Source organism: Patagioenas fasciata, chromosome 1 (assembly GCF_037038585.1).
Source record: "Patagioenas fasciata isolate bPatFas1 chromosome 1, bPatFas1.hap1, whole genome shotgun sequence".
NCBI lineage: Eukaryota > Metazoa > Chordata > Aves > Columbiformes > Columbidae > Patagioenas > Patagioenas fasciata.
Window position 1 is genome coordinate 150,583,324 of NC_092520.1, and position 24,864 is coordinate 150,608,187.

At 44.5% G+C, this 24,864-nt stretch overlaps 1 protein-coding gene across 1 annotated transcript in view; it reads right to left on the reverse strand.

Annotated features, from left to right (window-relative positions):
- CACNA2D4 (calcium voltage-gated channel auxiliary subunit alpha2delta 4) overlaps positions 1–24,864 on the reverse strand; it is a 141,073-nt gene that overhangs the window by 80,050 nt on the left and 36,159 nt on the right. Inside the window, exons 14-22 of the mRNA XM_071817636.1 lie at positions 23,211–23,288; positions 21,847–21,927; positions 19,675–19,749; positions 11,261–11,347; positions 6,808–6,879; positions 2,620–2,681; positions 1,867–1,934; positions 1,683–1,728; positions 139–236 (exon numbers count right to left, since the gene is read on the reverse strand). Of these exons, the coding sequence (XP_071673737.1) occupies positions 139–236; positions 1,683–1,728; positions 1,867–1,934; positions 2,620–2,681; positions 6,808–6,879; positions 11,261–11,347; positions 19,675–19,749; positions 21,847–21,927; positions 23,211–23,288 (667 nt within the window). The remainder of the gene's footprint in view (positions 1–138; positions 237–1,682; positions 1,729–1,866; positions 1,935–2,619; positions 2,682–6,807; positions 6,880–11,260; positions 11,348–19,674; positions 19,750–21,846; positions 21,928–23,210; positions 23,289–24,864) is intronic.

Genomic DNA, 24,864 nt, shown 5'->3' on the forward strand with positions numbered 1-24,864 from the left:
GGCTTGAGTTTAGTCTTGCCTGTGTGAGCAGGTGCCACAGGAGCTCAGTCTGACACCAACCAATTTGTCACTGTCCCCTCTCCCCCGTGATGGGTACAGGAAAACCCCAGCAAGGCCCTTTTGGTGCCTGGGACTCACATTCCAGGTCAGGTTCCTCTCCGGTGAGGAAACGGATCACAGCCTCCAGCTGGCTGAGCTTCCGATGGTCCGGATCAATGTCGGTGATGCAGTAAATCCTGGTGGGGAGGGGAGAAGAAGCCCACAGGGGCAAAGAAAAAAAAAAACCACAATCAAGCAAATGGCTTCTGGGAAATAATAACTGCAAACAAATTCATTGAGAAAGCTTGGGCTGCAAAGATTTTGCTGCTGCTGCATGTTGTACCCACTCAAAATCTAACAATTTGGCTATAAGTCAAACCCTACCAATAAACCAAACACCAATTAGTCTGACTGCTGCACTTAATGGGGCTGCTGTTGCGTTCTCCAACATAAGCTCACAACACAATGTAGCAGTCCCAAACCCTTCCAGCAGTCATTTGTATGACATGTTGTTTAAGATGTGTACCCGTGTCTGTATAAATAATAACAATGTGATGTAGAAACCTGAAAAGCGTACGGTCACATGGAATGTGAGTAAAACTGGATCGAGAACAGATAAATAAAATGAGGAATGAGATTGCAGTATGACATGGTGGCAACAAAAGCCAAAGGGATACAGCTGCGGGAGCCTCAGGACTCAGTTTGGGGATAAGTGGGAGAATGTATTACAAATGTGTTATAAAGGAAACTAGTCTTCTAATCCTGCTTCCAAGTTTGACCGCTTCATTGTCAGGACAACAGAGAGGAAGGGGTTATAAGAGAGAATTACAACTCGTAAAGGAGCTGAAAGAAATGATTTATGAGAGATGTCTAAGAGAAATGAATATGTAAAGTGTGGTAAGCTGACACCCCAAGTTAGGAGTGGAAGAAGGAGAAGTCACTGCTTGTGTCTCAAATGCGCTGCCTGTGAAACTTGACAGTGTAATGAGAGGTGTGAAGGGCTGCGTGGCTTCTTGAATATAGTTATTTTGGCACTGATACAAGCTGGGTTCATGTGCCTGAGTGTAACTGAATGTTGGGTTCATGAAAATCCCAAACCTCACAGCAATAAATGGAAAGTGCCATGCTTCACCCTGTTTCATATCCAAACCAAGCAAAACCATAAATTATGTTTGCTATTGGACCAGAGGTTATAAATCACCTCCATGTTCCTTAGAAATTAGGTCTAGTCTCAGTTCAGAGAATGCCAACCGAAAATAAGCTAGGATTTAAAAAAGCATTTCAATCTCTCACTAAGCTTGAAATGAAATTTCCTGACAGGTCTGACATACTGTAGGTTTTGTAGCACAATTCTGAGCAACATGAGGAGGAACAAAATGAGTTTGAGTACAGAAGACTGAGGATAACTCTCAGGAGATGTTTCCTAGCAGAGGGTTGTGCCAGGCCTAGGTGAGATCTTCCGAAGGAAGAGCTGGAACTGAAATGCCTGGAAACAATCAGGTCTTTGCAAGTACAGCCCCTGAACAACTTTTTTTTTTTTCCTCTAGGCCACAGAAGGTGGTGAAGTCAAGCCAAATTGCTGGGAGTTTTGCCAAAATCTCATGACAAAGTCCTGTGTCATAGACAGGATTTCTTCCACTTACCATTCATTTGCTAAGGACAAGTCTGGCTGGAGCAAGTCGTGCAAACCTGAAACCAGATAATACGCAGAGTATTCAGGTAGGTAGCAGACAGGCAGATACAGGCTGTGATGATGAAGTGAAGCAGCAAAGTGCAGAGTAGATTCCAAGTCACTTGGGACAGCGTGGCTGTTTCATATTAACCTACCTTCTTCCACTGAAGTGTTCCCCAGCAGAATGTACTCCCCGTGTCCCCTGGACAGCACAACACCCAGGCTGCAGGAAGGAGGGAAAACAGAGGGCTCGTCAGCAAGGAGAAGTGTAATCCCTAAACATGACACTGCATTCCTTGCAATTACAACCCTTAAAGACATTAACTCCCTCCACAGCTATTAAAGAAAAGAACATCATCAAAAGAGGATTAAGTGAGATCCAATTTTAGCACAAGAGGCTAAGGAACCTGTCCGTAGAGCTATGAGGCATTTTTGGTGACAATATTTTTGGGCAATGTTGTAGGTTCAAGTCAAAAATAACATTTCTCAAATCTGTGCCAATTTCAAACCACTTCAGCTAAGAAAAAACACACAAAAAATTTTGCTTGCTTTCTCATGTGATGTTTTATAATTTTCAGTTTATAACAAGGTTTTGTTTAGAGCCATACACCAGAACATAAAACATATTCAGTAGAACCCCAAATTGAAGATGTCTCATTTCTGTGAAATGAAACAACATGCTTCACCTAAGGTACAGATTTTGGACTTGGAACTTCAGGTAAATCATAATATTCCTTTTGAGTTGACCCCAAACAGTATTTTAATGTTCAAAGAAACAAAGAAAACAGTTATTCGTACTGCTATACTTCTGAGTCATAGCCACCTTTATGAAGAAAAGGGACCGATTTGCTGTCCCTGGTGGCAGACTCCTGATACACTGCTTTGGTGTCACGTAAGTCTTTGCTCACCTGAAGGGTGTGCCACTGATGTCCGTGAAGAAATAATCATTGGTGAGGAAGAGAACTCGTTTCTGGAATAAGAACGTGAATAAGAAAGTGAGAGAACATCTGACAGACCAAAGCATAGCGATGATGGGGACCCGGGATATACGTCCCCAAGGCTAAGCAAAAGCAACGGATCATTACCAGCACTTCACACCCTGCTAGGGCTGGCTGGAGGCAGGGATGAATGTGCAGTGTTCAGCATATTCAGCAACCTATGACTTTCAGGATCCAGGCAGCCACTCTGTCTTTCCATCTAGAGCTTCAGTCAAGCCTTTCTTTGCTCTAGGGCTCCTGCACAGGCTGTGGAGAGGGGTGGGGGGAAGCCACTGTCCCACTCTTGCACCCTCTGAGCCAACATGCTGGGGCCCTGCTGGTCTTTTGCTATACAGAGCAACCTTGATGGCTTTGCACATCATCATCATCCTGAGCAAGAGAATGGGGTTCAGTGTGGCAGGTAGGAAGGAGAGGTGGGAATCGGAGGAGAGGCAGGATGGCAAACCTACCCACTGCGTGGGTGGGCAGCTGGGGCCAAATATCCCCACTCCTGTGGGAAATGCTGAGATTCCTGACATTTGCTTTCATACCAAACCGGGACAAAACAGTGACATATTCCAATTTGTTAAAAAACATCAGTGAGAGGAAAAAAAAAAAGTTTTCAAACTGAAAAAAAGTGCTGATTCAAATCCAAGCTGTTTTGATTCACATGAAAACATTTTTTTCAGACTAACATTTCCACTGAAGACATTTCAGATTATTGAAAGCTGCTTCAGAACTTCAACTGTTTGCCAGATTGGGCTTTTCCTGTAGGAAAGTGTTGATTTCAGTGGAACACTTTTCCAAAGGAGAAAAGTTTTTGGAAAATTTCTATCCAACCTTTATGCCAGTATATGAACCCTAATATGTTTAAAATCCCAGCTTTAGTCTGAAAATGAGGTGAGAGGATGTGTGTGGGAGACAGGGAGTGAACACAGAAAACTCAGTGTTCCCCAGGGAAAGCCATGCCTGCTGTAAACTGCTGGAGCTGTGCAGCGGTGAAAGTGGAGCGAGGCACAAAGGGTGAACCTGCGCCAGCTCCACAGTGTGCCCCAAGTTTGTGCACACAGCAGATGGGCTGATGGGGGTTATTAGTGAGGAGATGGCAGGCGGCTCAACTCTTCCATCTCTCTCCATGCATGGCGATCACGTACTACTGGTCAATAGGGTCTTTTGCTGGGATAAGATATTCCCAAAGTGCTGTGATACCCCCCAAGGAGCATGGCATTGGTGATGTTTCGGTGGCTGTGGGAAAGATACAAGAGGTATTAAGCCTCCCTCTCCTTGCCAGTCTGATCTAATGGTGGAGAGGTTGAGGCATGGGGAAGGAGAAGACCAGGGGTTGTAGGCCTGCCCCTGAGGGAAAGGATGCAGTAGAAATTAGTGCCACTACTCTGAGACCCTTTCCTTCAGCAGGGCTTCTTCTGCTTCTCCTTTGCTCCCCTGACCTGCCCCTCTTCTGTACATGCAGCCACTCAGCATTGGTGGCTAGTGGGAGGGAGACCAAATCTCCTTCTGGACAGAGGGAGGTGTTGGGTGGCCAGCCCTCCTGAAGACAGCTGGAGGTATCACCACTCGTCTGTGGGAAGGGAGAGAAGCAGAGGCACTCTGGAGCCAAGCAGGGCTGAGGAAGATCAGGCAGGACTGTGCCACAGAGCAAGAGAGAAGACAAGACCATGAGCACTTTTGGTGCAGGGTAGGATGGCGGACTACCAGCACCTGTGGCCTGAGAACACGTGTATTTCCAGTTTTGGTATTGTCGCTGCACTAGACTGTCACTCCTGGCTAGTACCATTATCAGTGGTTTGCCACAGCTCCTACCCACATCCTTGCTCTTTTGCTTTCACGGCCACAACCCATTTGTACCCTGGCTGCAACCAAAGGCATTTCTGCCATCAGATATCTCTAACAACCGCCCCTTGTCTTTGGTCCTTATTTTTCCCTTTCTATCTCACTCTACTCTCAATGCCCTCCTGAGATCAACCTGGGGAATCAATGTTTGTGGCTGACAGAATAATTGCTGTCCCCTTCACTCAGCCCTTTTCTCTGCCACCTGACTGCCTCATTCTCTTTGTTTCAAGGCTCTGTCAGCACTTCCTTTGTTTTAACCACTGCTCTGCTTCACCATTTAGCAGAGTACAAGTGGGATTTGCTAAGTTTCACTTCTGGTCCCTGCTCTGTGGGTATTCTGATAAAAGTGAGACTGTCACATTCTCAGCTTCAGTCTACTATTATCCTTCGTAACACTTGCAGAATAACACAGGTGATATCTTTTACCAAGGCTACTTTTTGTTATCATTTTTTCCCTGGGTAAGAGAGCATAAGGATGTGTCTAAAATACAGAACTAAAGAGGGATCTTTGGATGACTCAGAAGAAATGTTATTGAGGGTGTACAGAGACAGAGAAAGAGGTTAAGCTACAGAAATAAGCAATCTAGACTTACAAAGAGTAGATCTTGCTGGAAAATCCTGATTGCTTTTCTGACAGAATAACAAAGATAATGGATGAAGAGAATAAAGGGCATATAATGTATCTGGATTTATATAAAACACTTAAAACAGCTTCTCAGGAAATTTTATTCTAAAGAGTCAGTTAAAATGGGCTTAAATAAGATGTGGAGCGAGAATCAGCTGCAGTACTGTAATCTAAAGAAACTATAAACAACAGGGCATGGAGGGAAAAAGATCTAGTGAGAGAGACAGACAGACTCTATCTTAGGAGCCCTGATGTACAGTGATCAGTAAAGACAAAATAAAACAGTATTTCTCTGCTTACAGAGAAAAAGTCCCTACAGCCCTAAAAATTAGAAAGACTGGACAAAAGAAGTAATGGGATTCATGTAGGAAAATGGCAACTGGTAAAAATAGCTAAGAAACATCGAAACCAAGACAGCCATTCCAGTGCAGTTGTGGGATGAAGAGAAAGTTGAAGGGACAGTGGGAAGGAGATTTGGGGCTCCCTGTTCAGAAATACCCTGCTGCAGAGAACAGATGCTCTCTACAGAGTAACAGGGAAACAGCACTCAAATAATTCACTGAAGCTTTGGTATTTCTGTACCAGAAATGGTACAGGAGACAAAGGGAAGAAAAATAGTTGCTGACCTGCTTGGACTGAAAAACGTGCAAGTATTTCAAATGCAGATGTTGGCAATGCCCGGGAGAGGAAGGGCAAAGCCATTGACTGGTAGTTGCAAACATCCGGAATAAAGATAACTTGGTTACAACATCTTGCAGTACAACCATTCAGAGGAAACAGAGGGGTGTCTTCATGAGGAAATGGCATCATTTCAGCAGTGGTTGTGAGCAGTTGGTTTGTTGGAATTGGTGTTGAGTGTGGCTTAGCATGGGAGCAGTTCATATAGCCTGGTTACTGAAAAAAAATGCTTTCTATGGAAGATGGAAAATTTTCCTGAAATATGGAAGACTTCTGGGCAGTGTAACTTGCAGGACTCTGGAATACTTCCTAACAGGAAATGATGAAAGCCAAAACCTTTACGAGAGTTAAATAAACCTGAATGAAAAAGTACCAGTGAACATAAATGTACATGACAATTTTGCACTGATTCCAAGGGAAGATGTATTACCCTACATTAGAGTTGGTAGGGAATGTTCTAAAGTCTCCATTTCACTAGAATTTTTCATAAGACATTTGTAAATATTTGCATAGAAATTTAATCCTGGATCTGGATGAAGGAAATCATATTCTGACAGTGAGGGACAAAGCTTTTGTAAGTGCTTTTGGGTAGGGAAAGAAAATTGCAAAATAGTCTTCAAACCTCTTTCTGTCTAGATCAGCTCAGCATAAACTCTTGAAGATCTCAGTTTCATTTCACAGCCCTATAAACAGCAAACAACATGGGTTTTGGCTTGGCCTGGACAATGTAGGGAGCTATGAGGCCTTTCCAATAGCTTTGTAAGAGTAAAATATCAGTAGGTATAAAGGGCACTTCTGAAGATGCTCTATTTTATGTCTTTAGCACATGTGTTTTGTATGTGGTGAAACAATAAAGTCCTCACACTCAGAAATGCTGAGCATCAAAACCACATCCTTTGTGGCTCTACAGCATTCATTTCCCATCCTCTCCCTCCTGTGATCTGAACAGAAGGATAATTTCTTACCCCTTTATCCACAGGGACCTTCACATCCATAGAGAGGTAGCCTGTTTCCCCATTGATCATGGCAGTTCTCAGCTGCAGAGGTTAAGAAGATTAGTATTAGTGTCTCCAGGCATTCCAGGAACTAATAGAGCCACTTGTCCTTAATGTACAGGGGCTGGCAGAAAAGAGTGATTGCAGGTTCCCCCCTCTCTTTCTTGCTTCTTTTAAACTGAAAACCTGTTCTCAGTGGTCAGGATGCTTGTTCAGTCAGGTTGATAAGTGACAGAAAAATAATGACTTATGCTGAAAGCTTGTTGATATGTCTTTTTAGTGAAAGGAAAGGATCTGGAAGCTATGAAATTGCCAGTCCAAGTTTCAGACTTCACCTTTTGGCAGACAGGAAGTCATTAACACCATGCTTTTAGAGCCTGGAAGGGGGGACACCTGAGAAACGCACTAACTCCCCCAGACTGATTCCAAAGATCTTAAACATTTTTAAAACTGATTTATAAATTATAGGCTGTATTCAGCACCACTTCTGAGGTACAGCAAACCAGCTGTTTAGCACAGCAAAGCAACACTGGCAAGAGTATACAGTGAGAAGACCACTTTATTCAACCCAGGTTCCAAAGGCAAAATGTAATTTTCACAGTGACTCCCAGTCCCTTCCAAGACAGAGACAGGGAATTTTTGCACAAGTGCAGAGGCTTTAACTTTACGTCCAGCCTGCCAGAGTGTATCGACCTATTGCTTCAGCCTGCATAGAAAAAAAAAAAAAAGGTGGGAAGTAGCTTATTCATTCACACAAATTGCTTCCTTACTTCCAGAGACAGGCCTCCATTCAGGTGCTGGCCAATCTCAACCGCATTTGCTTTACAAGGCCACAATTCTATTTATTACGGCTGTTTGATGTGGATTATTTACAGACCTAGAATATAAAGCTTGTGTTTCCCAAGGCCTACGTCTTGGAAATCAAAACACTGACTGGTACTATTACTCCTTTCTGGCTAGGAGCATTTGATCGCCTGCCAGAGCCACAGCATATTCTCTATTCTAGTCTGACAGCCTGCAACATTTTCTATGGGTTCTGGGTCTAGTTCAGATATTGTTATTTCATCCATATTTTCTTCTTGAATGTCAGGCATCTTTTGTTGCCTCAATAAGACAGCAGAGAAGTTAATTAGTGGATATCTGAGATCTCTTTGGAACTCCTTAGCTCCAGCTAGTCTGCAGACACACTACTTGTCCTGTGCCCAGCCCCCAGGTGGCAGTGGCTGTAGATTGGTGCCACAATCCAGGCTTGCTGCTTCTTCCTCAATAGCTTTTCTGGTGCTGAGAAGTCAATTACAGCCCTGGTGTCTGGGAGCCACCATCATGCTCAGTTCTTTTGAGGCAGCGGAGCCTGGACAGAGGGGTTGCCGGGTGCGTGCTGAAGCACTCATTCCCAACACCCCAAACAGCAAACTCTCCTGCTCCATGGCAAGAAGTCTGTGCTGTCCCTGTCACTGACAGTGAGCGCTTCTGACTCTTTTTCCCTGTCTGCTTGTGTAGTTTCCAACCACTTGTGAGAGTCGGTCCGAAGATGGAGCAGTATTTGCCTGAACATCGCCATCAAGAACTTAGAGAACTAAAGCCGAGACCAAAAGAACCCATGGACAATGACTTGGAGAGAGGCCCGAGGAGAAGCATTGTGTTGCACTGATTCTCTGATATGGGATGGCTCCTGCTAACAATGGCTGTTGTGTGGACTTTGCCTGCTTCTCCAGCCAAACCAGCCCCCGCCTCCTGAAAGCTATTGTTATGAGGGTCTCTTCAACCCAGGAACAATAGCTGCCATCCAGAAGAATGTGTTCTTACCTGCAGCCTCAGTTACACGTGTCCCTCACCTGCTCCCTCAAACAATGGCCAACAAAAAGGAGCATGCCCAGAAGCTCACCAAGGGTCCTAAGGTCACCCAATGGACCAGAGAAAGACCCCTGAATGCCGGACACATAAGCGTTGGCAAAAGAAAGCATGAATCTTTCGAGCCTGCACAGTATGAGCCTGGGTTGCAAAATCAAGGCGGAGACTGGCCTCAAACAATGGGAGCAAGCGGGGGGATGAAGAAGCATAAAAGGTGACTCCAGAATGGACACCGTTGAAGATCTTCTCGCCAGAGGATCCTGAACCACAACGGAGGACGGGCAGGACTCCATGGGACCGGAGACCAGAGGGATGCCTTTGGAACTCGACTGGTGATAAACGCAACCTCATTTCTCATCTTTACCTTTACTTTTCCCGTTTCTTTTTCTTTCTCTCTATCGCGTGCCACTTTACAGGCAAATTAATAAAGTAACACTGCTTGATTGAATTATAACTCCTTGGTATTTTGGTTGCCTTAATTTTGTGCTCTGAGATCAAGGTAAAAGAATCATCATGAGTCCATTGCCGAACAGACCGTGACACCACTGCAGGTACACAGTTTTCCTGAGGAGTTTCACAACATCTAGGCATTTTCATACTCAAGTTCAACATCCTTGCAGGCTAATTTCTTCTTCAGTGATTCTGTCAAGGCTGAAGAAGATCTGTTTGGGTGACAGCTCTTAAACTGCTGGGGAGAATCCATCAAGCTTTCCTTTTCCCCTCACACTGGAAATATCCCTGTGTTGCTTTCCAAGCAAGCCCAAACTTCCTTGCTGCCCAGCTGTAGTTAGTACTGTTGGTATTTTTCCAGACAGTGCCATCTTCCCTTCTCTCGATTTCTTTTTAGCAGCTGGCTGTAATACACATCATTAGCACTTGGGCATATTTTTCCAGTCTGAATTTGCTGCTTATCAGTGTTGCTGAGATTATACTGCAACTGATGTTCAGTCTGTCATTGATCTAATACCATAGCTGCAAATCTGAGTGTTGAAATGTTGGCAGCTTTCTGCTGCAGTGGGTGTATCTTGGGAGTCTCTAGACTTGCTGAAGTCACACTGCAGATATTGGTCACGTCACTGAATGTCTCTGTACCCTCAGGGACTGCAGCCTTTCTTTCTTCTGGAAGATGCAGTACAGGAACACAAGGTAGCTCTATTTTTCATGCCTCTTTTTGGCATTTTTCCCTACTGGATAGTTTTACAGACAGACACCTCACACTTAGCATCTTATTTACATTCAGGTATCAATATTATTTGGTCAGAAGGGAACCTGCTGGTCAAACAAATAAAACAGCAAATAAAAATCCTCTCATTTCCTGGATTTTTTTTTTTTTTTTTTGTAGAATAGCAGACTGGGTGAAGAGGAGCAGCTCTAAAAGCGGTTCCAGTGAGAGAGAAAACTACAACCATAGCAGAGGTCCTAGAAGACACCAGCAAACCCACACAAAGCCATTGGCAACCTGCATCTTGGTCGTTCCACTGCATGTGAAGCCTCTTGTTTTAGTCTTGCTTTCTACCTTACACGCCCAGTCCTGTTGTGTTTCCTTTCTCAATTTGCGGCTCTTCCACTTCCCATATTCCTTTGGTGTGGCCCTTTGTACTTGTCCTGCACTAAGGACAGCAGCTACTTTGATCCTCTTGCTGGGCAGTACATTTGCCCTACCTGTTTAAGCGGATATCTATAGCACCAGATCCGTTCATCTCAGCAGTCTCCCTTGTAATCCAGAAGCATGTGTCCCATAGCTAATTCTATCTTACTCCAAATTCAGGTCTTAACCTAGTAACTTAAGTATCTCTTCTCTCCTAACTCTTCTGAGTAAAAGAAAGCCAGCCACAGAGGAACCTCTCTACCTTCTCATTATATGTGGGTTCCTAGTTGTGCAACGTGGCAATGTGCAGCTGTTGAGGTGCATGCTGTTTCTTGTTTATCACTTTTTAATAATTTTGCTCAAAAGACAGTAGAAAAGGTATTTTCTAATATTTTCTCTCTGGTCAGCTATTGTTTTCAGCAGCTCCATACCTGTGCAATAATGTGGTTTCTGAATATTTGTTTTTTCCAAGTGTCTAAGTTCTTTATCTTATCCTCTTTGTCTATTATTAATAGTGACTGCAAACTTCAGCCTCTTTTTGAATGCACTTTTTTCCTTGTTGCAGATCTCATTAGTTGAGTGATTTCAGCAATCTCTCTCGTACTACATGTATGGGTAACATCATGGGATGCTGCCACACTCCTAAGCTGTCTTGGCTTTGTATTATGGCAGCATTTGGGCCATGTACACACAGACCGGCTCCCTGCAACATCCTCCAAAGTGCTTCCTTCCTCCTGCCAGCGCTTTCCCTCCCCGGTCCATGAGAAGGAAAACTCATACTGGGAAAGATAACAGACACTTTGAAGGGGAGCATCATCTTTGTCCGCTTATAGACCACCAGCCTCTCTTAGTCAGGGCCAGTTCAGCACAGAAATGAACAGGAGTGCATCCTGCCTGCTGCTCTCCCACCCCTTCTGTACAGGCACACACAGTAATAAAAAGGAGCAGCTACAAAAAAGGCTAAATTCACTTTCTGATACTCACTATTTCGTCCTGGTCTTCCCATTCCACTTCTGAGAGGTCTACACTGTTGTAGTTTGGCTTAGGCTTCAGTTTCTTTCCTTCTTTGTACTGGTGTTTATTAAAAACAAACAAACAAAGAAGTAAGCAGCTAGATAACTTCCTAGACCAGCCCTTTAAGGATTTATACGTAATTTGAAAAACAGGGGTGTTTTTTCTCTGACTAGTAAGGCAGTGTTTGAATGCAAGTACCTTCTTGGTCCCATGCCATGTATTTCTTTATAGGGAGAGTGTGGGGCTGAGAGACTCCTGGTGGGCGAGGCTGATCCAGGACCAAGGGACAGGCAGGAACACAGATAAACTTGGAGGTAAAGGCTACAGCCTCCTTTATGAGAATACTCTTCAAAATAGATCAATACAGTACCCTTGCCTCCGGGAAATCAGGTTTTTCCCACAACTGAAAGTGTAATCCCGTTAACACTGTAACACCAGCAGGAGATCTTCTCTGATGGGAATTAGGCTTTGGCTCCACTGACAAAAAGGCAGTCTTTTCACTCAGGGCTAACTGATGCAAGAGGCCCATTTCCCTGCAGTCTTCTGGGCGAAGGAGTAGGTGTGAAGCAGACTAAGAGAGACCAGTTTTAGGTGGCAAAGCAATGCCCTTGCAAAGCTTTGCCTTGCCCCATCCTGCCAACACTATGTGTCCCTTCTCTTCACCTAGTGAAGTAACTGCCTATGCTCATGGGTCTCCCTGTGCCTTTTTGATGACAGCTGCTGTGAAGCCCTGTGGTGGCACCGTCTCTTGCCAGTAACCACACTAGTGGTTCTAGCTGTGTGCAGGTGGATTTGTGCCAACAGGCATGTGTATGAAATGTAAAATCATTGCCTGCCTGAGTATCTGAGTAATGGGTCCAGCTGTGTGTTTGCAGACAGACATGCAGTCTGGAGCTCTGGGTGGCACCACAAAGGAGAAATCTTGTCCTTGTGTCCACTCCCTCAAGTCCCAGAAGGTCTTTGTAGCCTACTGGTCTCTAAAATGTTTCTGACTTGCCACACTAAGATTAGTGGTGCTGGATCCTGCTAAACTCAGATTCCCAAAATACCCAACACTACAGCTGCTAGGTAGCTATTCATGGGGTAGCTGCTAGGGTGTTATTCATGATGGATCTTCCTGCAGGAGTGTCCTGGTTTTGTTAAAAACAAGTTTCTCTTTTAGCGAATTTTTGCCTGTCAGCTAAAGCCTTCATATTAGCTGCATTTTCCTGGAGAACCCGACACATGTTTTGGTTAAACCTAGCAATGGAATGCAAACTTATTGATAAGCACGGATGGACATCTCGCGAGAGGGGCAACGAGAAACTGATGACCGAGAAACTGACCAACGGTGTATAACATTCCATTCACGTGAATACTTCATATAAAAGTGGGAGATCACGAGGATCTCGTCCCTTTTTCCTTTTGCCTTTTCCCTTTTTTCCTCATGGCTGACATTAGGAGAGGACCTTGCTGGTCGTCCCTGCGAACTGAGGCCTAGTGAGAGACTGAATCCAGCTCCGATTGGCTACAGAGTCTAATCCAGGACTTTGGGTGCTGGCTCTGCAGTTGCTGAGACTTACAAGATTGGTTTTGTATATTTTGTATTATTTTCTCTATTCTTATCAGTAGCATTAGTAAAACATCTTTAACTTTTCCAACTCTTCTCTCTCTGTCCTTCTTTCCCTCCCGATCGCCTGTCCTGAGTGGGAAGGGGGGAGAGGGAGGGGCAAAAGGGGGAAGTGGGGGGGAGAGGAGGTTAACAATACATCTGCCAGGGTTTGATTGTCACCCCGCAATCCTAACCCTCGACAGATAATTGGCGCCCAACGTGGGGCCAGAGAAAGGGGTAAATTTGGAGATTTTTGGCTTTTCTACTGCTCTGACGTACCTTTCAATTTTCTTGGCACGGTGCCAACTCATAGAGTTGTGATACTTGTGTGTCTGTTTACTTGGGATATTATTTAGTGGTATTAAGGCAAAGTGAATTACATTGATTTAAAGATGTTATGGCAAAAGTTGTATCAGTTATTTTCTACATTGTGCTCGCTGATCCCATATCTGTGTTGGTGTTTCTTTCTGAATCGAAGTATTCATTATATAACAACAAGAAACTGGACAGCGGTCATGATGATTCTGTGTGGTATGGCACTGGTTTATTTCATTATACTGCAGCCGCTAATGAATTTCTACTCGCTTCTGCTTTACCTTGAAAAACCTCCAGGAGAGATTAAAGAGCAGAATGGCTCTATATTTGCTAATTGGTCAAGCGAATCTTTAGAAAGGCTGACTAACAATACTTTTGTGATTTCGCTGGGACAGTTTGCAAATGTTTTAGAGAACTTTGAATATCCTTGGAGCTTTGATAGAACTGTGATGGTGTTATCTGGTTTGCTGAATGTGTGTCAGTTTGTGTTACTGTTAAGAGAAATGAGGTTCAATAGGAGGTTTGCGTCTCTTCTTAGTCCTGAGATTTGCGGTGCGTCTTCGGAAGCTTTAGCAAAAAGCACTCCGAGCCGCTCGAGAAAAGGCAAAACAGCCAAAGCTGCTGCTGCAGCCACTGCCCCCCCAACCGCGGCTTCACAGGCTGAAGCTACAGCTCCTACGCAGAGCTCCTCTGCCAAGGTCGCTGCAGATAACGTTACTTCTCCAGCCTCAAAGGCTAACAAGGCAGCCCCCCCGCCTTCACACACTGGGCACTGTTGCTGCTGTAACCACAGCAATCACTGTGACAGTCATTCAGACTCTGGAAATGAATCAGATGATGGTGAACCCATATCAGCATCAGTTGCTGGTTGTAAGAAAGTCACTAGAAAGACTACCCGTGCAGCAGGTGATGGCACAGGGCCAACATCAACCCAAGAGGCATCATCATCAGGACAGGGTGGAGATGAAGTGACCACCACTCGGTCCTTTTCTCCAGGTGAGCTGAGAGATCTGCGAAAAGACTTTAGTCGTCGTGAAGGCGAGAATATTTTAACCTGGCTGCTGCGATGCTGGGACAATGGGGCAGAAACAATTGAATTAGAAGGTGGTGAAGCCAGGCAGCTGGGATCTCTGTCAAAAGATTCCACCATTGATAGGGCAATTTCAAGAGAGTCTAATGCCGCTACTCTCTGGACCCGACTCCTGGCAGCTATGAAAGTCAGATTTCCCTACAAGGAAGATTGTATATCCAAGTTAGGGAAATGGAATACTATGGAGAGAGGTATCCAGTTCCTGAGAGAATTAGCTGTGCGAGAGATCATCTATCTAGGACCAAACAGCCAAGAGGGGACAGACCCAGATAGAATCAATTGTACAAAATCTATGTGGCGCAGATTTGTACAAAGTGCACCACCTGCATATGCTAAGTCATTGGCAGGAATGGTCTGGTCGGCTAGAGGTGTACAAGAAATTAATGAAGTGATTGAGCAGCTCCGGTACTTTGAGGACAGCCTTGCTGGTTCTCTACGGGCTTGTGTCTCCGCTGTGGAGAAACTGTGTGAAAAATCTGATGACCGGTTTGAAAAGCTGTTGCAAGAAATCAAAGAGCTCAGAGGAGACTCGTACCGTTCACGACCTGCACAAACCTATGTTTCAGCTGTTAGGAGAAGGCGTTTCCAATCTCGAGAGAGAGGGCAGAGACAGCCCACAAAAAGAGGTTCACTGTGGTTCTTCCTACATGAGCAGGGAGAAAACATGAATAAGTGGCATGGAAGGCCTACCTCAGAACTTCAGGAACGAGTACGTGAGATAAAAGGAAAAACTCCTAGGAAGGTGGCTGCTCCAGTTTACAAAAGGAGCAGAAGAGATTCTGATGCTCTTGAAGGAACCTCTAATTCACACTCAGAGACTGTGCAAAACAGGAATTAGAGGTGCCCTGCCTCCAACCAGGTGGAGGAAAGGGATAACAGAGTCTATTGGACTGTACAAATATTATGGCCTGGTACAACACAACCCCAGGAGTATAAAGCTTTAGTGGACACTGGTGCTCAGTGCACAATAATTCCTTCTAATTATAAAGGAACGCAATCCATCAATATTGTTGGAGTGACTGGGGGATCCCAGGAACTGACTGTTGTAGAGGCTGAAATGAGCCTAACTGGAAAAAACTGGCAAAAGCATCCCATTGTGACTGGTCCAGATGCTCCATGCATCCTTGGTATAGACTACCTCAGGAGAGGGTATTTTAAGGACCCAAAAGGGTATAGGTGGGCATTTGGTATAGCAGCTGTGGACACTGAGAAAATTGAACAGCTGTCTGATTTGCCTGGTCTTTCAGATGACCCTTCTGTTGTAGGACTGCTGAGGGTTGACGATCAGCAGGTGCCAACTGCTACCACGACGGTGCATCGCCGGCAATATCGCACCAATCGAGATTCTTTGATTCCTATCCAGAAGCTGATCCGTCAGTTGGAAAGCCAGGGTGTGATCAGTAAGACTCGCTCACCTTTTAACAGCCCAATCTGGCCAGTGCGTAAGTCTAGTGATGAGTGGAGACTAACTGTAGACTATCGTGGCCTGAATGAAGTTACACCACCACTGAGTGCTGCTGTGCCTGACATGCTAGAACTGCAATTTGAACTGGAGTCAAAGGCAGCCAAGTGGTATGCTACAATTGACATTGCTAATGCATTTTTCTCTATTCCTGTAGCAGCAGAGTGCAGGCCGCAGTTTGCTTTCACCTGGAGGGGCATCCAGTACACATGGAATCGCTTGCCCCAGGGGTGGAAACACAGTCCTACCATCTGCCATGGACTGATCCAGACCACGCTGGAGCAAGGTGAAGCTCCAGAACACTTGCAATATATTGATGACATCATCGTATGGGGCAACACAGCGAAAGAAGTCTTCGAGAAAGGTGAGAGAATAATTCATATTCTTTTGGATGCTGGTTTTGCCATAAAACGAAGTAAGGTCAAGGGACCTGCACGAGAGATCCAGTTTTTAGGAATAAAATGGCAAGATGGCCGTCGTCAGATCCCAATGGATGTGATCAACAAAATTGCAGCAATGTCTCCACCTACTAATAAGAAGGAGACACAGACTTTCTTGGGCGTTGTAGGTTTTTGGAGAATGCATATTCCTGACTACAGCCACATTGTGAGCCCTCTCTATCGAGTGGCTCGTAAAAAGAACCAATTTGAGTGGGGCCCTGAACAACGACAAGCCTTTGAACAAATTAAGCGTGAGATAACTCATGCGGTGGCCCTTGGACCAGTCCGAACTGGACTAGATGTTAAAAATGTGCTTTACACCGCAGCCGGAGATAATGGACTTACCTGGAGCCTCTGGCAGAAAGCACCAGGAGAAACCCGAGGTCGACCCTTAGGTTTTTGGAGTCGAGGATACAAAGGATCTGAGGCCAACTATACTCCAACTGAAAAGGAGATACTAGCAGCATATGAAGGAGTTCGAGCTGCTTCAGAAGTGATCGGCACTGAAGCACAGCTCCTCCTGGCACCTCGACTGCCGGTGCTGAGCTGGATGTTCAAAGGGACGGTTCCCTCTCCACATCATGCAACCGAAGTTACATGGAGTAAATGGATTGCACTGATCACGCAACGAGCTCGAATTGGAAGTCCCAACCGTCCAGGGATATTAGAAGTGATTACAGACTGGCCAGAAAGCAAAGATTTTGGGATGTCTCCAGATGAGGAGGAAGTAAAACGTGCTGAAGAAGCACCACCATATAATACGCTTTCAGAGACTGATAAGCAGTATGCACTGTTCACAGATGGATCCTGTCGTCTTGTAGGAAAACATCGAAGGTGGAAAGCTGCTGTGTGGAGTCCCACACGACAAGTTACAGAAGCCACTGAAGGACAAGGTGAATCCAGTCAGTTTGCAGAAGTGAAAGCCATCCAGCTGGCTTTGGACATTGCTGAACGAGAGAAGTGGCCAATACTTTATCTCTATACTGACTCATGGATGGTAGCAAATGCCTTGTGGGGGTGGCTACAGCAATGGAAGAAAAGCAACTGGCAGCGCAGAGGTAAACCCATTTGGGCTGCCACACTGTGGCAAGACATTGCTGCTCGGCTAGAGAGCCTGCCTGTGAAAGTTCGTCATGTAGATGCTCATGTGCCTAAAAGTCGAGCCACCGAGGAACATCTAAACAACCAACAAGCGGATCAAGCTGCTAAGATCAAAGTAGCTGAGGTGGACTTGGACTGGCAACATAAAGGTGAACTTTTCCTAGCTCGGTGGGCCCATGATGCTTCAGGGCATCAAGGTAGAGATGCAACATACAAATGGGCTCGTGATCGAGGGGTGGATTTAACTATGGACACTATTTCACAGGTTATTCATGAATGTGAAACTTGCGCCGAAATCAAACAAGCAAAACGGTTAAAACCTGTATGGTATGGGGGGCGATGGTTAAAGTATAAGTATGGAGAAGCTTGGCAAATTGATTATATTACACTTCCACAAACACGTCAAGGTAAGCGTTATGTACTTACAATGGTGGAAGCAACCACTGGATGGTTGGAAACATATGCCGTACCTCATGCTACAGCCCGAAATACTATCTTGGGCCTTGAGAAGCAAGTCCTCTGGCGGCACGGTACGCCAGAAAGAATTGAATCAGACAATGGTACTCATTTCAAAAACAGTATTATAGACAATTGGGCCAAAGAACATGGTATTGAGTGGGTATATCATATTCCATATCATGCACCAGCCTCTGGGAAAATTGAAAGGTACAATGGTTTGTTAAAAACTACACTAAAGGCACTTGGTGGTGGAACCTTTAAAAACTGGGATTCACATTTAGCAAAAGCCACTTGGTTGGTCAACACCAGGGGATCAACCAATCGAGCCGGGCCTGCCCAATCAGAAATTCTACGGACTGTAGAAGGAGATAAAGTCCCTGTAGTACACATGAAAAATATCTTAGGAAAGGCAGTCTGGGTTACTCCTGCCTCAGGCAAAGGCAAGCCCATTCGTGGGATTGTTTTTGCCCAGGGACCTGGCAGCACCTGGTGGGTGATGCTTAAGGATGGAGAAGTTCGGTGTGTACCTCAAGGGGATTTGATTTTAGGTGAAAATACGCAATGCTGAACTGTATGATGTGAATTGCCGCACTAACAATGTTTAATAAGTGTCTTTCAGATCAAGACAATGGTGATGAAACTAGAGCTAGCTTCTTCGAGTGGCGCCCGACACCTTCTTCGAAGTTGGTGTCCTTAACCCACAAACAGTGGTCATGAGATGCACTTGGACCATTTTCCCTGCCCTGGGAGACTGTTGTGACAAAATGAACTTCATGAACTTTTCAAAGGATGGTCCACTGATTAATTACTCCTGTGTATATATGTACATATGTATATATATATATAGTAGTAGTGATTAATTAGATTGTATTGATAGATTGTATTGATAAGGTTTAAGTATTCAGTGAATGTCATATTATAAGGGGTGGAATGTCCTGGTTTTGTTAAAAACAAGTTTCTCTTTTAGCGAATTTTTGCCTGTCAGCTAAAGCCTTCATATTAGCTGCATTTTCCTGGAGAACCCGACACATGTTTTGGTTAAACCTAGCAATGGAATGCAAACTTATTGATAAGCACGGATGGACATCTCGCGAGAGGGGCAACGAGAAACTGATGACCGAGAAACTGACCAACGGTGTATAACATTCCATTCACGTGAATACTTCATATAAAAGTGGGAGATCACGAGGATCTCGTCCCTTTTTCCTTTTGCCTTTTCCCTTTTTTCCTCATGGCTGACATTAGGAGAGGACCTTGCTGGTCGTCCCTGCGAACTGAGGCCTAGTGAGAGACTGAATCCAGCTCCGATTGGCTACAGAGTCTAATCCAGGACTTTGGGTGCTGGCTCTGCAGTTGCTGAGACTTACAAGATTGGTTTTGTATATTTTGTATTATTTTCTCTATTCTTATCAGTAGCATTAGTAAAACATCTTTAACTTTTCCAACTCTTCTCTCTCTGTCCTTCTTTCCCTCCCGATCGCCTGTCCTGAGTGGGAAGGGGGGAGAGGGAGGGGCAAAAGGGGGAAGTGGGGGGGAGAGGAGGTTAACAATACATCTGCCAGGGTTTGATTGTCACCCCGCAATCCTAACCCTCGACAAGGAGATATGCTCGAGTGAGAGGAGGTTTTTCTTCAGCTCAGTAGCCAAACCTTGAGTGGATGCAGATACGTGTATAGCAAGTGCACACAGATACAGCCCTCACATGCACTTTTATGGAGGACAGGCAGGGTGCCTTACACTTCATACATATGTATCTATATATCTCTGTATCTATGTATGCATATTGAATTAATTTATCTGGCCCTCACGCTCCTGGGTGCCTATATATCAGGGCCTGATAACCTTCACAGCTCAACAAAATGCGAGAAATCCCTGAAAGGCACTGTTTCCAAGTAAGCAAAGTTACTCAAATTCTCTAATACATACCAAAGGACGGAGGTCTGGGTGTGAAAGGATGTAGCCATTGTTGGTGTTGAGAAAGGCATATCCATGGACACCCAGCTGGAGAAAGAGGCATTAGAATAGTTAGTGCTTTAAGTAGAAATATTCCTGTGTAACAGGTGCCACCAATACCTTGGCACCACCAATATTCAGAAATATTTTCCTTTTAAAGGTATTGGCCAGCAGAAAATAGGATCCATCCCAAACCATTTATTTCTGGATCTCTGGCTGCTCTGTCAGAGCAGGCTGACTATGCTTGGAAGCACAAAAGGATGGGCAGGTAGTTGATTTCAGTACACATTCAGAAGAAGATGCCCTCCTAGAGTCTGATTGTCCTGGACAATTACAACCCAGAGGCAGAATAAGCTCTCTGCAGTAGGCACAGCAGTGCTGCACAGAAAACGGGCAACGATGGGAAATGTCGTAAGCAGTACAGAAACAGTGGTGACAGGTCTGTATGCCCATCACTGCATGTGCCCAGCAGCGAATGAACAAGTTAGTACAAATCTCACAGGTGGCTTCCCTGGAAACCCAGTTGGTCTTCAGAAGAGCTCTTCTCTCTGTTTCAGTGTTGACAAGAACAGACCTAGCCTAGGCCAACTGTACAAGCATGTAGTCTTAAAATGCTTTTTAAGGAACAGCATAATCTAACAAGAGCAGACACTGGCTGACCTGATCTGCAAGAGATTTCTGAGAGAGCAATTTACTCAGATCGAGCCCTTATATAACACAAATTCCAGGACTACAGCAAACTTCCTTGTTGGCCTATTAAAGCTGAAATTTCCCAGCCCAGTGAGCATGATCGTAAATGTATGAGCTCTCAAGGGCTGTAACTCTGGAACTTGCCCTTTGTAATGTGTATGCCAGGGTATTCAAGTTGAGGATCCTAGGTTTCCAAACTGGTCTTGAGCTGGAAGAGCTTCTGGGAAGCTGTCCTCTGCCCCTGATGTAAAGAAATCCTTCAGATAATTTTCTTTCCTTCCCTGGCACCGCTTGGAGGAAAGACCAGTGTCCCTCCTTGTCCCAGAAGAAAGATTATTGTCACACATGGCCTTTGAGTGACATGGAGGAAGATTAAAAGGTATTAGTTCTACAGAGAAAACAAATGTGTATAAAAATTGAATTTCCTAGACCAGGTTACCCCAGACCCAAACTAGCTGGCCTTTACATGCTGAGTGTATGCACCCCAACACTCATAATTCCTAGGTTGCCTGAAGGACCATTTCCTACAGCTGCATGTGAATGATCTGCCCGGCATCCATGTCTGGAAGCACCACACAAATTCATAGCTTCTGACAGCACTTTCAGTCCTGTGAGGCTCCAGCAATCATATTTTGGACAACTGCCTAACTGCTAGTAGTTGTCTGATAGTTATTTAAGTGAAAATGAAAACTTGGAATGATGGCTTAAGTTGCCTGATTTTTGGCAATCCTCAGATGTGCTTGCTGTCTCCTGGTGTGCAGGCTGATTGAACAAAAGGTCACTGCACAGAATTTACAACAGAAATCAAACTAAACAGTGCACCTCTGGGGAGTTTCCTGCAGATGAGTGTATTTTTTTATATCTATTGAAGACAGAGCTAATAGAAAGTTGTTGGACTAACAGTTCTGGAGGGCAAATACTCTATCTAGTTACAGCACAAGTGGGTGAGAGCCAGCTTCCTGTATACTGTTCTGCCAAGGAATCTTCATGCTGATCTGGAGAAAGGAACCTCGAGGCATGTCAGAAAAGTTGACTCTCAATAGTCCATTCAGTCCTTAGTTTTTCTGCTATGAAACCAGTTTAATGTTTTGCCAGTTGGCATGGCAGCTTTTGTCTACTGGGAACTGGGTATAAAACTTCAATTCTTCTGAAGTAGGCTGTCAGGTCTGTATCATCTCTGAGGGATCTAGGCTGGTGACCATCAAGATGCAAACGCTCCATGACCTCTTGACAATCTACTGGATCATCCCATCCTTGTGTTTTTGAGGCAGCCTAAGAGCTTCTAGTAGGGAATGATTTCCCTTGTGCTGTATAGAAACCACACATCACCACATCTCTTGCTTTATGCTCACAGTTCCTCCTATAGGAAGAGGAACTACTTTTTAGTCATGCCCATGGAAGAATGACTACTGACTTTGCTGTGCAAAATAATGAATTGCATTATCTCAGTCTTACCTTATACCGTGGAGCAAGTTTCAACAACTCCCTCAGTGGTACATCAGAGCCCACCACACCCAGGAGAATACCATGGGATCGCTTAAAACCAAAGGAGAATCCATTTTCAGAAGCAAAACGTGAGTAGCTTTCTACCTGAATACACATTATTGCCTTCCTACTAGTCTCTCACGTAACCTCTCTAGGTTTGTGTGAATATGTTCATTCAAAATCAACTAACATACCTCAAAAAGTCTAAAGGGATTGCTTCAGTGTTTAGGGAGAGGAGAATTTCTACCCAATACTATTCAGTGTTTGTTATGATTCAGAAGTAACGTAGAATCACTAAAAACAAGTTTTAAGAGCAAAAACCTGCATACATTATGTGTAAATAACAGAAAGGGCAAGGCAATAATGCAAAAGGATTGACTGATAACTAAACACCAAATACAAAATTGTTAAACTAGGAAAAAAGAATACAGGAAATCCCCACAAAATGAGGAACTAGTTGTTTAATAAGCATCCAAGGAACATGATGGAAAAATGACACACAGGCTCCCACTGCAGTGCTGTGCTAACATGGGTTAAAACCAGCCTCAGGTGGAAAAGGCATACAATTCTTCATAGGATCTAGTGTCTTGTACAGCAATGGTGAACTACCATCTGCCATTTAAAAAGGGTGCTGAGAAACTGGAAATGGTACAGAAGAGAGTGTCTAAAGGGTTTCAAAGCCCAGAGGAAATGCCCTTATCAAAGACGCCTAAATTGTTCAACCTTTTTCTCTTATCAAAAGATGGACAGGTTTGACTTTATTGCGGTGTAGAAGATGCTTCCCAGGAGAAGATACCAAATAGTACAGGCTTTTTAATCTAGCAGAAAAAGCCATTATGACAGGAAGGTGAGTCCAGACAAATTGGAAGTGGAATTTAAACACCAGTTTTTAACAAAGAGTGAGAAACCACAATGGAGAGCTCAGGGCTGGATGCCTGTCTTCAATGACACTTTTGCCAAGCACAGGTTATTTGGCTCATGAAAACCGTCTATATGAAATGTAAAGGTCTGCAATAAAATGCACAGACTAGACAAGGTAATGATCTCTTCCAGCCTGAAACTTTATGGGTCTGGGAATTAGTCTTAGTTTGAAAATACAAGGGATAAACCAGGGAGAAGTTGTCATATTTAAGGGCTATTTTGAAGAAATAGCATTCACAGGAAATGACAGACTATAATTTTGACAGATAAATATCAGCCACACATCCTGCCAAAGGTCCCTAAAGGCCAGCTTTTCTTTCATAGACCCATTGGCTTTAAAAACCCCTCAGAGGTTCGCTGCATCCCTTCACCTCTGCTGGCTGGAAGGAAAACAAGGTCCATGTTTCACTCACCGTCTCGTTCTTTTTGCTGAAGACTGGCATAGCCACTGTTGTCATGAGCAACAGACTTTGAGCTTGAGATGCAAAGAGCTGCCATAGAACAATGAGCCGCGTGTTAGCAAATGCAATATCACAGATAACCCGAATGAAAGGTGCTGGAATTCCCAAGGACCCCAGATGTTGATTACAATTAGCCACCTCCTTGCCTCCCACACCCTTCCAAAAACAGATGGCAGCACTTTTCAATACTCCGTATCCAAGAGGATGGTGGGATGGATGCTTGCTTGTGTGGGGTGATGAGGATGGGATGAAAGCCAGTGAAATGTGTTGAAGCAGGAGAAATTAAAGTGTTGTTTTAATGAAGAGACAGGAACCTGTAGAAGTGGTGGCACAATTTATACCCACCATACTTTGGGAGCATAGACGTGAACACTTATGCATCAAGTGTAAAAACCGCCAACACAAAGAGCACAGAACAGAAAAAAGCAGCACAAATATGCACAAAATCACAAACAAGACATCATCTATATTGCAAACACATGAATACAATGAATGAGAAACACCACATACAAATATCTGAAAGGCACAAATACAGAGCCTGCTCATGTGTACTTGTTACTCAAGCATCTAAGCTTAGGAAAAACAGAGACAAAATCATGATTCAAACAGATATAACGTGGTGAGCTATCTCTACAGGCAATACAGGACGTGCACATGTAATGAGCTAACAGATGCTCCCAGTACTGCAGAAGAAAGATGCTCTAAAACACACAGGAAAGGAGGTAGCACAGGCAAGACACATGCAAAGGGATCTCCCAAACATGCCCAGCTATCAAAATGACCTAAACTCCTTGATGCCAGTAGCATCCCCCTTCCATCTCTCATTTGGTCAAGTAAGTAGCAAGGCAAGAAATGACCTCCTGTCTCCATTACTGTGTACGCTATGAGCCATAAAGGAGCCAGTCAATAATCTGTGGAGTTGCTTGATAGAGATTTGAGCCTGGTATCTTGAGTTACTGGTCTGGATGATTCTGTGTGGAAATTTCCCATTCACAGCAACACTCACACCAACACACAGCAAGTAAACTTCTCTGGCACTTACTGGACATATAGAAAAAGAGATGCAGTGAACTAAGCTACAGCACAACAGAGACACCCCCAGCTACTCTGAACCAACAGCACAGGTCCCCAGTACATCCAGCATCTCCTCTTCTTGTCAGTGTAAGAGGGCTCCTTCAGCCCTGCAGCCTCCACCCCCCTCCAGATGTACAGGCCAGCTGTGGCTGTGGGCACTGACACACCAACTGGCACAAGGGAAACAGCACGCTCACAAAACACCAGGGTGCAGTTACCTCCTCAGACTGTGGCAGCTAGTGAGAGACAGGGATGAATAGGTGAATGAATACATGCATGGAGGAATGAAACAAATATGGGAGAAGCTGAGGCAGAGGAAGTGAAGAGCAAGCAAAGTGGTAAGAAATGAGATGGACCAAAAAAAGTGAAGCAAACAAATCCCTGTGGCTACCTTGGGAAGAAGGACACTACACATCAGTACCAGGGGTGGAATGCCTGCTATTAGAATTAATTTGTAGGGTAGCTAGCAGAATTTCTGGAGGTTTTGCTTAGCACACTCAAGTACCATGTCCCCAGATCTCACTTGGCACAG